General features: G+C 50.3%; 1 protein-coding gene across 1 annotated transcript in view; it reads right to left on the bottom strand.

Annotated features, from left to right (window-relative positions):
• The window catches only part of LOC115087341 (sulfotransferase 6B1-like), a 124434-nt gene that overhangs the window by 87009 nt on the left and 24027 nt on the right, over positions 1-13398 (bottom strand). Inside the window, exon 2 of the mRNA XM_029594438.1 lies at positions 13046-13155. Within this exon, the coding sequence (XP_029450298.1) occupies positions 13046-13155 (110 nt within the window). The remainder of the gene's footprint in view (positions 1-13045; positions 13156-13398) is intronic.

Below are 13398 nucleotides of genomic sequence, written 5' to 3'. Positions count from 1 at the left end.
GGCCGGCGAGGCCACTCCAGAGCCACCAGAATTACCGTGCCTTGGTGGTTCTCAATTCTTCGTAGAACCCTGCCCACTAGAGGCCAAGGAGGAAACCCATAGAGGAGGAGATGGCGGGGCCATGGCAGTACCAGTGCATCGAAGCCCTCCGCACCATGTTCTCTTCTGCGACTGAAGAAGCGGGGGCCTTGGCGTTGCGGGCTGTCGCCATGAGGTCTACGTGAGGAATCCCCCAACAGTGGACAATCAGGTGCATCGCCTCCTCCGACAGCTCCCACTCCCTGGGGTCGAGGTGTTGACGGCTGAGGAAATCTGCCTGGATGTTGTCCACCCCGGTGATGTGTGAGGCCGCCAAGCGGATCAGATGCTGTTCCGCCCATGCCAGGAGCTTGTCCGTTTCCAGGGAGACGTGACGGCTTCTCGTGTCTCCCTGGCGATTTATATACGCCACCATGGTCGCGTTGTCCGAGAGTATCCTGACCACTCGATGGCGAACGAGGGGAAGGAACTCCTTCAGCGCTAAGCGGACCGCTCTGGTTTCCAAGCGGTTGATTGGCCACCTTGCTTGGGCTTGCGTCCACTGACCCTGCAGCGACCTCGACTGACAGACCACCCCCAAATCAGAGACTGTCATCTGTCGTGACTACTATCCAGTCCGGAGTCTCCAGGGATACCCCGAGCTACATGGACAGGGTCTAGCCACCAGGCAAAGCTGTCCTCGGCTGTCTGTGGAATCGGGAGGATTGCCTGAAAATCTCTCAACACCAGCTTCCAGCGGGAAAGCAAGGCCCTCTGTAGGGGGCGCAAATGTGCAAAGGCCCAAGGTACCAGATCTATGGTGGAGGCCATGGATCCCAGGACCTGTAGATAATCCCAAGCTGTGGGCGAAGATAGACCAGAGAAATGCTATATTTGATCCCGCAATGCCTGTGCTTGCTCTGGCCGTAAGAACACCTTGCCCTCTGCCGTGTCGAATCTGGCGCCCAGGAAGGCCAATGACTGAGATGGGGTGAGGCTGCTCTTGGCGAAGTTGATGATCCACCCAAGTGACTGGAGTAGTTGTAACACTTTGTCGACCGCCCGATAACCCTGGTCCAGGGATGTTGCTCGAATGAGCCAGTTGCCCAGGTAAGGGTGAACCAAAATACCCTCCCGACGGAGGGAGGCCGCTACCACCACCATGACCTTGGTGAAAACTCGAGGGGCCGTCGCCAGACCAAAGGGGAGGGCCTGGAACTGAAAATGTTGTCCTAGCACCTTGAACCGGAGGAAACATTGATGCAACTTGAGGATCGAGATGTGGAGGTACGCCTCCGTGAGGGTCCAGAGAGGCCAGGAACTCCCCTCGGTGCCCTGCCGCTATTACCGAGCGTAGGGTCTCCATCCGGAAACACGATACTTTGAGAGATTTGTTTACCAACTTGAGGTCCACGATGGGGCGGAAAGCGCCCTCCTTTTTGGGCACCATGAAATAGATGGAATAGTGTCCCCGGCCCACTTCTGAGGGTGGCACTGGAACAATCGCTCCCAGCGAGAGAAGCCGGTCCAATGTCTGGCGAACCGCGATCTGTTTTTCAAGAGATCCGCAGGGCGAGAAGAGAAAACTGTCTCTTGGGTGCTGTACAAAATCCAATGCATAGCCGTGCTTTAGAATATCTAGGACCCACTGATCCGACGTGATCCGGACCTACTCCTCATAGAAGAGAGAGATCCGGCCCCCCACAATGGGTACTGTCGCATGGGTCGTCCTGGCATCATTGGAGGGGCTTGGAGGAAGCGCCCTGAGAGGGACCTTCCCTGCTGGGTCTGCGCCCTCGAAAGGGCCGGTTCTAAAAATGTGAGCGAGCAGAGGGAGTCCGCGGAGTCTGCTGTCTCATGGTACGAAAACGGTGTTGGGTGCGGAATCTACTCCTGGAGGAATTGTAGGATCTCGTGGAGCACGGTCGATCTTCCGGGAGCCTATGCACCATGTTTTCTCCAAGGTTCTTGATGATCTGATCCAGATATTCTCCAAAAAGGAACTTACCCTTAAATGGAAGTGAACCTAGGCGAGTCTTGGAGGAGGAATCTGCCGACCAGTTCCTGAGCCAAAAGAGGCGTCGAGCCGAGACTGCCGCCACCATCGATCTGACAAGGACCCGGAGTACATCGTACAAGGCATCCACCCCATAGGCAATCGCGGCCTCCAACCTGTCCGCCTGGCACGTCTCCTCTGGAGGTAGTTCCTGCGATGTGAGAAGCTGTTGCACCCATCGAAGACCAGCTCTCTGCGCCAAAGAGCTGCAGATGGCCTCCCGAACTCCCAGTGCTGAGACTTCGAACACTCTCTTGAGGTACACCTCCAGCTTCCTGTCCTGGAGGTCCCTCAGGGCTGTGCCCCCATAACCGGGATGGTGGTGCGTTTGGTGACCGCCGAAACTGCGGAATCAACCATCGGGACCTTGAGTAGCTCCAGAAAATCCTCAGGAAGTGGATAAAGCTTCTCCATGGCCCTACTGACCTTGAGTGTGGCTTCTGGCGAGTCCCATTCCCTAGAAAGCAACTGAAGGAATGTAGAATGGGTGGGAAATGCCCTCGCGGGCGGGCGGAACCCCGCCAGCACAGGGTCCCCCTTCTTTGCCGTGGGTTCGGGTCCTGGAGGATCAGGTGGCGCATCAATGTCCAGCTCCTGCAGGATATGCGGGATCAGGTCCTCCAGCTCTTCTCTTTGGAAAATGCACAGGACCCGAGGGTCGTCACCCTCCATCTGGGCCGCCAACAGCGGGTCGTCGCCAACCAAATCTGGGTCCAGATACCCCCTTGCCCCGTGGGGTATCCTATGGAAGATTCAGGGGGGTCCTGTGGTAGGACTGCCGACCCCCCTCCCGGGGGGGTTGATGACCTGGGGGAGAACTCCCCCAGGGGAAGGATCCAACTGTGCCAGCTTGAGAGGGGGAGGTCCGGAGATGAGATCTACTGGTTGGGCCATCCGGGCCAGGAACGCATTATGCATTAAAACCACAAACTCCGGTGAAAAAGATGGTGGGCCCAGTGAGGTCCGAGGATCCCCCGACAGCATCAAAGCATTCGGTGCCTGCCTGTACTGGTTCCAGAACCGGCGGCAGGGCAGAAAACGAGGGCTCCGCATTCTCCTCTGAGGCAGCCTGGTCCTGTAGCAAGATGGCCGCCGTTCCTGCACTCCACGGGATCGGGGCAGGCTGCTGTCCAGAAGCGCAGTCCTGACCACGCGCTTCCATGTTGTCCCCCTGCCTCGAGCTGGACTCCCCACCGGGGAGGCAGTCGGCACACAGCCCCTCTCTGGAGCGGTGACCCCCAGGCCGGCCACACGCGACGCATGCCGAAAGTCGCGGCATGTCGCATGGCGGGGAAAGGGATGAAAGAAGCGTGGGAAGCAAGATCCGTGAATGCCGTGCACGTAGAGTCCAGTCCAGGAACGCTGTCGCACCCCCCGCGCCAACGATGTGCAGGGGCCACTGGGGAATGGGACCTCCCAGTGATCAGCAGCCCCGGGGAATGTAATGTCGTGGTGCCGCGGGTCAGAAGGCGACCGAGGGGGGAGGTAGAGGGGGGAGAGGCTGGAGCCACCAGCATGCACCCCAGCGGTGCGGCGCGCCAAGAAACCTGTGAAGAGAAAAAGGAATAAATACAAGCAGGCACTTACCCCACCGGCGAGAAAACGATGGTAGGAAGCAGACAGAGGAGGAAGGCAGAGAAGGAAAGTCAGCACAGACCTGTCCGCAAGTGCCCCGAAGCAACTGCAAAATCTTTTTTTTTTCAATAGGAAACTTGATCCCTCACAAAACACGGGTAAGCCAAGAAACAAACTGAGTGCTAAATTAGAAAAATAAAGCAAAGTACTGGGGAACTGAGGTTCCCCTGCTCCTATCTGCTAGAGTCAGAAATATACTGAAGAGGCATAGAGGGGGTGCGGGCTTAGGTGGCACCTCCCTTCGAAGTTCTTGTCTGACTCCATCTGCTGGATGGGGGACATAACCCACCGTCTGGACTGATCCTGGTACGTACAGGGAACTGTACTTGTTCAGTGCTTTTCAATACATTTATAAATGATCTGGAAAGGGATATGACAAGTTAGTTGACCAAAATTATTCAGAAAGGTTAAAGAACATGCGAATTGTGATAAGTTGCAGGAGGACCTTCTGAGAATGGAAGACTGGGCGTCCAAATGGCAGATGAAATTTAATGTGGATAAGTGCAAGGTGATTCATATAGGGAAAAATGTTGAAGTTACACAATGTCTGTATTAGGAGTTTCCACTCTGGAAAAAGATCTATGCTTCATAGTGGACAGTACCTTGAAATCGTCGGTTCAGTATGCTGTGGTGGTCAAAAAAGCAAACAGAATGTTAGGAATTATTAGGAAGGGAATGGTGAATAAAACAGAGAATGTCATACTGCCACTGTATTGCTCCGTGGTGAGAACTCACCTTGAAAATGTGTGCAATTCTGGTCACCGCATCTTAAAAAACAGATATACTTGCACTAGAGAAGGTACAGAGAAGAGTGTCAAAAATGATAAAGTGGTGGAATGGCTCCCCTAGGAGGAAAGGCTAAAGAGATTAAGGCTGCTCAGCTTGGCAAGAGAAGGATGAGGTGGGATATGACAGAGGTCTATAAAATCATGAGAAGTCTACGGTAAATGTGAATCAGTTTACTCTTTCAGATAATACATGGACTTTGGGGCACTTCATGAAATTAGCAAGTAGCACATTTCAAACAAATTGGAGAAAATACTTTTTCACTCAATGCACAATTACGCTCTGGAAATCATTGCCAGAAGATGTGATTAATGCAGTTAGTGTAGTTGGGTTTAAAACATTTTTGGATAAGTTGACTTAGAGAATAACCATTGCTTAATACTGGTCTTAGTAGCATGGGATTTATTTAATGTTTGAGTATTTGCCAGGTACCTGTAACCTGGATTGGCTACTGTTGGAATCTGGATGCTGGGCTTGATGGAGTCTCGGTCTGACCCAGTATGGCAACTTCTTATGTTCTTAAGGAGTTCCTACGAGTTTAAAGTTCACTGATGGTGTTTCTTGCTGTTATAATGTGCTGAGAGCACAGCCCAGGTGCTGGACTGGATCTGAATATCAGGCAATGGTGACTTTTCCATGGCAGACTTGATCAGATCTGAAGTCACTCCAGTGAGCCATGGCAGACTTGTTGGGAAACATAGCATTAAAAGAATCAGCGAGTCACTTGACTGGACTTTACTAAAGCATTTCTGCACAGCAGAGTTGCTTACCTGAAACAGGTGTTCTCCAAGGACAGGAGAATGTTAGTCCTCACACATGGGTGACAACATCAGCTGCAGCCTGGCACAGGAAACTTTGACTGGCACACTGAGCATGCCCAGCATGCCACTAACTACACGTCCACGTGGGGTCCCTCTTCAGTCTTATAACATTGAGTTCACAAAAAATAAAACAACAAACCGAGGGAAACCCAACTCTGCAGGGTGGTTGGTGGATTTCGTGAGGACTAACATCCTGCTGTCCTTGGAGAACACCTGTTACAGGAAAGCAACTTTGCTTTCTCTAAGGACATGCAGGATAGTAGTCCTCACGTATGGTTCTCTAATGCACATATTGGGAGCAGCCTGGTGCTACACCAGGCTGCTCCCAATATGTGCATTAGAGAACAGGTGCCAACGTGCACAACAACTAGAGCTGCAATAACCAGAGGAACAGGCCTGCACCCAAGGATGGGGCCCACGGAGGGAGAGTTGGGTTTTCAAGGGTGAAAGAGAATACGGAGGACGGACTATCTAAAACGACTGTCACACCAGCCATCCTTATCCAGACAATAATGCGAGGTGAACGTGTGGAGGGAATTCCAGGTCGCTGCTCTGCAAGTCTCGTGAATGGGGACTGCACGTAAATGGGCCACAGAGACTGGCATGGCTCATACGGAATAAGCCTTGATGTGACCTTCAAGCTGTAAGCCCGCCTGAGCGTAGCTGAAGTACAGTCCACAAGCCAATGGGATACAGTCTGTTTGGATACCACGACCCCCAATTTGTTTTTGTCAAAAGTGCCATCCATTCCAAGTAAAAGGCCAGAGCTCTTTTACAATCCAGGGTGTGCAGAGCCCACTCACCCCGGTGAGTGTGCAGCTTTGGAAAAAAAGAAAGCAACACAATGGGTTGATTAAGATGGAACTCCAAGATCACCTTAGGAAGGAATTTCGGATGCGTAGGCAGAACTACCTTATTGTGACAAAATTCCCTATAAGGAGGGGTACGACACCAGAGCTTGCAGTTCACTCACCTTGCGTGCGGAAGTAACCACAACCAAGAAGATGATCTTCCAGGATAGGTACTTCAGGTCGCAGGACTGCAATGACTCAAATGGAGCTTTCATGAGCTAAGACAGGATAATGTTGAGGTCCAAGGAGACAGCTGGTGGCCAAGTGGGGGGCTTGAGCTGTAACAAGCCTCTCATGAACCGCCCCACAAGCAGATGGGTGGAAATGGAGGAACCATCATTACTCTGATGTTATGCTCCAATGGCACTTAGGTGAACCCTCACCGATGTGGTCTGCAGACCAGACTCTGAGAGGGGCAAAAGGAGAAGGGATTGAGACTGCGCTCCACACACCAAGCCGAAAAATGCTTCCACTTGAGATTGTAGGATTTCCTCATGGAGAGTTTTCTGACTCCAACAAGCCTCGGGATACGCCTTCCGAAAGGCCTAGGGCCTGTACAATCACCCCATCAACATCCAAGCCATGAGAGATAGGGATCAGAGGTTGGGGTGGCGGAATCTGCCCAGGTCTTGAGAAAGCTAGGTCTGTAGCCAGATCGGAGGGCGCGTGGCAAGCTCCCATATGAGCAGAAACCAGACTTGTTGGGGCCAAAAGGGGGCGATCAGGATCATGGTACCCCTGTCCTGCTGGAGCTTTTGGAGTCTTTTTGAGATGAACGGAAGGGAAAGGTAAGTGTATAGCAGCCCAGTGCGCCAGTGAATCAAAAAAACATCTGCCACCAATCCTCTGCTCATCCAGCCTAGGGAGCAGAAGCAATCCACCTTCCTGTTCTCCAATGAAGCAATGAAATCTATGTCCGGAGTCCCCCACGAGTGAAAAATGCAGTTCGCTACCTCTTGATTGAGGGACCACTTGTGAGGCCAGAAGGCACGGCTCAAGGAGTCCGCAAGGCCATTGGCTACTCCGGGGTGGTACACCACCCTGAGGAGAACGCCATTCTCGATGGCCCACAACAGATCTGGACTGCCTTCTTGCAGAGGGCATAGGACCCTATTCCCCCCTGCTTGTTCAGATGCCACATAGCTACCTGATTGTTGGTCTGAACAAGGACTACTTGTTGAGAAGTTGCTCTCTGAATACCTGTAGGGCATACCGAATCACCCGCAACTCCAGGAAGTTGATCTGGGGCTGTTTCTCCTGCCAGGACCAAAGCCCCTGGTGTGGAGGCTCCCCAACCCTCTGTGATGCATCTGTGGTGAGGACAATATGGGACTATGGGCTCCAGAAAGGAGCCCATAGTCCCTTCAAATCTGGAGTGGGAGCTCCAGATAGGAGCTCCCACTCCAGATTTGAAGGGGTTGTCCACCACATGACTGCCGAAGGAGCATGGTGATTAGGATACAAGCTCGAAGGTCCTGGGTAGCTTGACACCATTGAGAACGTAATGTCCATTGAGCCCTGGGCATGTGAAGCCGAGCGAATGGCGTGATATGTACCATCGCTACCATATGGCCCAGTAACCAGAGAAACTGGTGTGCTGGACATAGGAGCAGCCAGAGACTACCCAAACTAGAGTCATGAGAATCTTCGCCCTGTTTTGAGGTAGAAAAGCCTTCGCCTGAACAGTGTCCAGCTAGGCCCCGATAAATTCCAGTTGCAAGGACGGTTGAGATTTCGGATAATTGATCAGAAACCCCAGATTTTCCAAGACCTGGACAGTGGCATGCAGGGCACTCTCTGCCCCCTGCTTGGAGTCACTTTTGATAAGCCAATTGTCGAGGTAAGGGAAGACATGGACCACTCGCCTCCCAAGATAGACTCAGACCACCGCCAGGCACGGTGAAAATGTGGGGCATCGACACAAGGCCGAAGAGCAGCACCCTATACTGACAGTGCTTCCTGTCTATCAGGAATCACAGGTACCGGTGATCCGCCTGGGAAATGGGGATATTAGTGTACATGTCTTTTAGATCGAGGGAGCAGAGCCAGTCTCCTGCTTTGAAGAGGGGAATCAAGGTGCCCAACAAGACCATTTTGAACTTCTCTCTGAACAGAAACCGGTTCAGTGCCTGCAGGTCCAGAATAGGCCGAAGGCCACCTTTTTAGTTGGGGATCAGGAAATACCTGGAGTAGAACCCTTCACCTTGCTGGCCTGGCGGAACTGGTTCAACTGCCCAGGCCAGCACGAGGGCGGAGAGCTCTACTTGAAGTATCTGCAAATTCCCTACTGCTCTCCACTGAGGACATGGAGGCGAGTGGAGTGGAACTCAATGGAACTGCAACTTGTACCACCACCAACTGGTGAGGGAGTTTGAAGCCAGTGGTAGGCTGGACCAGATAAACCGTATCCTTCTTGCTGTTCACTGGAGACACCGAGATGGTGTGCTGCTAGAGACAGGCTACCAGGTCCTTGAAGATGTCATGGATTGGGACAACCACCACTTCCTTCGGGGCATCCAGGAATTGCAAGATCTCTAGCATCTTGTGCCTAGAGTCCTGTTCTGTTAATAGCTGAAAAGGCACCGATTCTGCCATGGCCTTGATGAATCCAGTGAAGAAAAGATCATCCAGGGGGATTTCCACCACTCCTCTGGTGGAGAGGACTCCGAGGGCAAATCCTCCGATTCTTCTGTGGAGGACATGAATGCCTCTCCTTCCCAGGGATCATAGGTGGCTTCCCCCTCACTGTGCATGTCCAGAGATGTGGGGGGAGGGGGGGGGCTGAGAACCCAATTGCACCTGGAGCACAGGCCTTGTCAGAAACAGAGGGAACAGAGGGCACCATAGGGGCTAGAGGCCATAGAAGTGCTGATGGATCTAACAGCTTCGGGGGTGCTGGGGGCACCGATGGCATCGACTCTAATGGTCCTGGGAGAACTGGGAGGTGGTGGGGAGCATTGTGCCAGCCACCGAACCTGCCAACCCTTCCTCATCCAAGGAATCATTCACCGGAATGGGAACAGTTGATGGCAGCATCGATGTTCCCTTCGGCTGCGAAGAAGCTTGGGGCATCAGTGCTGACTGCATTAATAGGACACAGAGCAGCATATCCAGCTGCTCCAGTAAAGGTGCAAGCACCAGTGGAGTTGGCTACTGTGGTGGTGTTGGTCCCAGTGAAACCAAAGGCTCGAGGCCCTGCAGGGCACAGCCGACCTTCAACTGCACACGCCTCTCCAACTCCTCCTCAAAAGCAGACGAAAACAAAACAGCTTGAGGAGGAGGAGGCGGCAGGATCAGAATGCCCCTGGAGTACTGGGAGACACCGAGCCCTCCACTGGTGTCGGTGGAGGCCACCAAGAGGCCTCAGAAGGAACGGTGGAAATCAATTCTTCTGTCTGAGACCGCTTTGGGGCACGGCTGATGCCTGCCCACTGACCGATTTGGAGGAAGTTGACCGATGGAGATGCTTCCTTGACGTTTCTTGATGTCCATCTCAGATTTCGCCCGGAACAGATGGTGACGGAGAAGAACCCGACTGGGAAGGAGAAGACGTAGAACGAGCTAGATCCCCCGCTCCCACCTCAGGACCGTGGAGCGGTAGCAGGGGTGACCCCAAAGGGATCGAGAACATAAGAACATGCCATACTGGGTCAGACCAAGGGTCCATCAAGCCCAGCATCCTGTTTCCTACAGTGGCCAATCCAGGCCATAAGAACCTGGCAAGTACCCAAAAACTAAGTCTATTCCATGTAACCATTGCTAATGGCAGTGGCTATTCTCTAAGTGAACTTAATAGCAGGTAATGGACTTCTCCTCCAAGAACTTATCCAATCCTTTTTTTAACACAGCTATACTAACTGCACGAACCACATTCTCTGGCAACAAATTCCAGAGTTTAATTGTGCGTTGAGTAAAAAAGAACTTTCTCCGATTAGTTTTAAATGTGCCCCATGCTAACTTCATGGAGTGCCCCCTAGTCTTTCTACTATCCGAAAGAGTAAATAACCGATTCACATCTACCCGTTCTAGACCTCTCATGATTTTAAACACCTCTATCATATCCCCCCTAGGTCGTCTCTTCTCCAAGCTGAAAAGTCCTAACCTCTTTAGTCTTTCCTCATAGGGGAGTTGTTCCATTCCCCTTATCATTTTGGTAGCCCTTCTCTGTACCTTCTCCATCGCAATTATATCTTTTTTGAGATGCGGCGACCAGAATTGTACACAGTATTCAAGGTGCGGTCTCACCATGGAGCGATACAGAGGCATTATGACATTTTCTGTTTTATTCATCATTCCTTTTCTAATAATTCCCAACATTCTGTTTGCTTTTTTGACTGCCGCAGCACACTGCACCGACGATTTCAATGTGTTATCCACTATGACACCTAGATCTCTTTCTTGGGTTGTAGCACCTAATATGGAACCCAACATTGTGTAATTAATGCATGGGTTATTTTTCCCTATATGCATCACCTTGCACTTATCCACATTAAATTTCATCTGCCATTTGGATGCCCAATTTTCCAGCCTCACAAGGTCTTCCTGCAATTTATCACAATCTGCTTGTGATTTAACTACTCTGAACAATTTTGTGTCATCTGCAAATTTGATTATCTCACTCGTCGTATTTCTTTCCAGATTCTTTCCAGATCATTTATAAATATATTGAACAGTAAGGGCCCCAATACAGATCCCTGAGGCACTCCACTGTCCACTCCCTTCCACTGAGAAAATTGCCCATTTAATCCTACTCTCTGTTTCCTGTCTTTTAGCCAGTTTGCAATCCACGAAAGGACATCGCCTCCTATCCCACCTATAGAGGCCAGAACTTCCTTCCCGAGTGGGGTGGAGGTCCCCGATGCCGAAGACAGATCTGAATGCTTAGGGCTGAACAACTTCTCCATCTTGTCCAAGCATGCCCGACGGCCCTTGGGGGTCATCTGGGCACAAAGATCACAACTGCGGACATTGTGGGATGCCCCCAGGCAAAGGACACAGACTTTGTGGGGATATGTGATGGACATAGTCCGGGGGCACTGGCAAAAGCTGGATGATGCTATCACAAAAAGAACACGGTACATGGTCGATGGCCGGCGGCCACCAGGAGGCGATACCGTCGGTGATCGACAGCAAAAAAACGAAGGACTTACCAGATCGCACAGGGTAAGAACTCAAGAAATGTGAGGGACCCTACGTGACATTGGAGATACAAAAACCGCAGAAAAGAAACCAACAAGCGCAAGCTCCACAAATGCGAGGTGAAGCTTCGCTGAAAAGAAGAAACTGAAAAGGGACCCCGCGTGGATGCATGGTTAGTGGCATGCTGGGCATGCTCAGTGTGCTAGTCAAAGTTTCTAGAAAGTTTGACAAAACGTTTCCATGCTGGGCTCCATCTGATGATGTCACCCATGGGTGAGGGCTACCATCCTGCTTATCCTTGGAGAATAAAAGGAATCTAATACAAACTACACTTTTTTAAAATAAATCCATAATCCATAAATAAATATTTGAATTGGGATTGTCTCTATTACTGGGGTCCCTACTTTTCCTGCTTGAAATTTAGGGATTCTACCAGCTATTCCATTTGGAATTTAGGAACTATCAGGACTCTGTACATAGTACTCCCTCCAATTTAGAGTTCCCAGTAAATGACACCAGAGTGCTACTGATGCTCTGACTGGATCCTCTCCTTTACTTGCACTCCTCTGTTTCCGGTTAGGAACCTCCTTGACTCTCTGATGTATACCAGATGGGTATATGCTGTGAGTGCCACCTCCTCTCTCCTAATTCCTCTGGATACTAGATGAGTATCCTCATCTTCTCCAAAACCTTTGCCATATGGACATAACTGAGAGAACCAGATGGGGAATAAGCAAATCCTCAAAGAAAAAAGGGAAAGAAAGGGTGGGAAAACTCTCTTTCAAGTGAAGTCCAAAAATGAAGAGTCTTCTCTAACCTCAAACAGTAAAATTAATCAGAAAGGTTAAGGATGCTGACAAGACTGCGTGGAGAACCCCCTCTTTCCTCCTGATATAGCAATGCGAAAAGTGTCAGTTGGGACTGGAGCAGCAGCGTACAGTGATCCCTTTTGAAGACAGAGAATTCAAAAAGGTACTGCGAGGGTGGGAGGCAAGCAAAGGTTCATTATTGCTTACGCAGAACCAGAAAATGGGTGGGGAGGGGAGGCTGGTCCTGGACCCCTAGCTGTTTTCATTTTAAAATATTCTCAAGGGGGTTTGAGGGATGGGGAGGCTTGGCCTGGCAGGACTCATGGTTTACTCTAGGCCCGCAAGTGCTTTTGCTTTTAAAGTCAGCAGGACCACTTGACCAACTATATTTTTTTTAATCTAGCCAGTTAATTCTAAAGTTACCTGGCCGCACACGGCTGGATAACTAAAGACCTGCTGCAGGGCATGGCAAAAGTTAGCCAAAAATCTTATTAGGCTAATTAAGAACATAAGAATTGGGATCCTCTCTGTTACTGGGGTCCCTACTTTTCCTGCATGAAATTTAGGGACTTTACCAGCTATTCCATTTGGAATTTAGGAACTATCAGGACTCTGGACATAGTACTCCCTATCTGGCTAACTCCTAATATTGGAGTTAGCCAGATAGGTTACCTGGCTAACTCATCCCCCACCCAGGATTGCCCCCAAAACAACCCATTACTTATGCAGCTAAAAGTAGCCAGATAAGTACCAGGGATATTTACAACTCAGTATTTAACCGGATAGCTCTCAAGTTCTCCGGCTAAATGGCTTTGCATATTTGCCTCACAGTGTCTGTCCTTCAGGATGAACTTGTCAACTATGTTTTGGCAATTTTCTCGTATGCTAAGTTAAAGCTGTAGCAGGGTGTCCAAGGTATTCTATACAAACCTCTAGTTTTTCTGCAGATCCAAATTCAATCACTGGAATGTCACCTGATGGCGATTTATTCGCATGCATACAAACCATCTCGGTTACGATCTGAAGAATCCAGTTAGTTCCTATAACATAATAGTAAATATGTTGAAATATCTGTTCGATCTAAACATAGTTATTAAGACTCTAAAATAAAAGTCCAGTTATATAAAGACATCACGTCACTTCAATTACATTAACGATGTTTATTTATTTATGTGAAACGTTTATATTCATCTCTAATCATTATCCAAAGAAGAGATAACAATATTCAACAATCAACAACGCACTGCTTATTTCAGGATAGATACACGGTACATGCAAGAAAG

The sequence above is a fragment of the Rhinatrema bivittatum genome, chromosome 3, assembly GCF_901001135.1.
Source record: "Rhinatrema bivittatum chromosome 3, aRhiBiv1.1, whole genome shotgun sequence".
Taxonomy (NCBI): domain Eukaryota; kingdom Metazoa; phylum Chordata; class Amphibia; order Gymnophiona; family Rhinatrematidae; genus Rhinatrema; species Rhinatrema bivittatum.
Note: the sequence above shows the minus strand (reverse complement) of the source record. Positions and strands in the feature narration are given on the sequence as shown.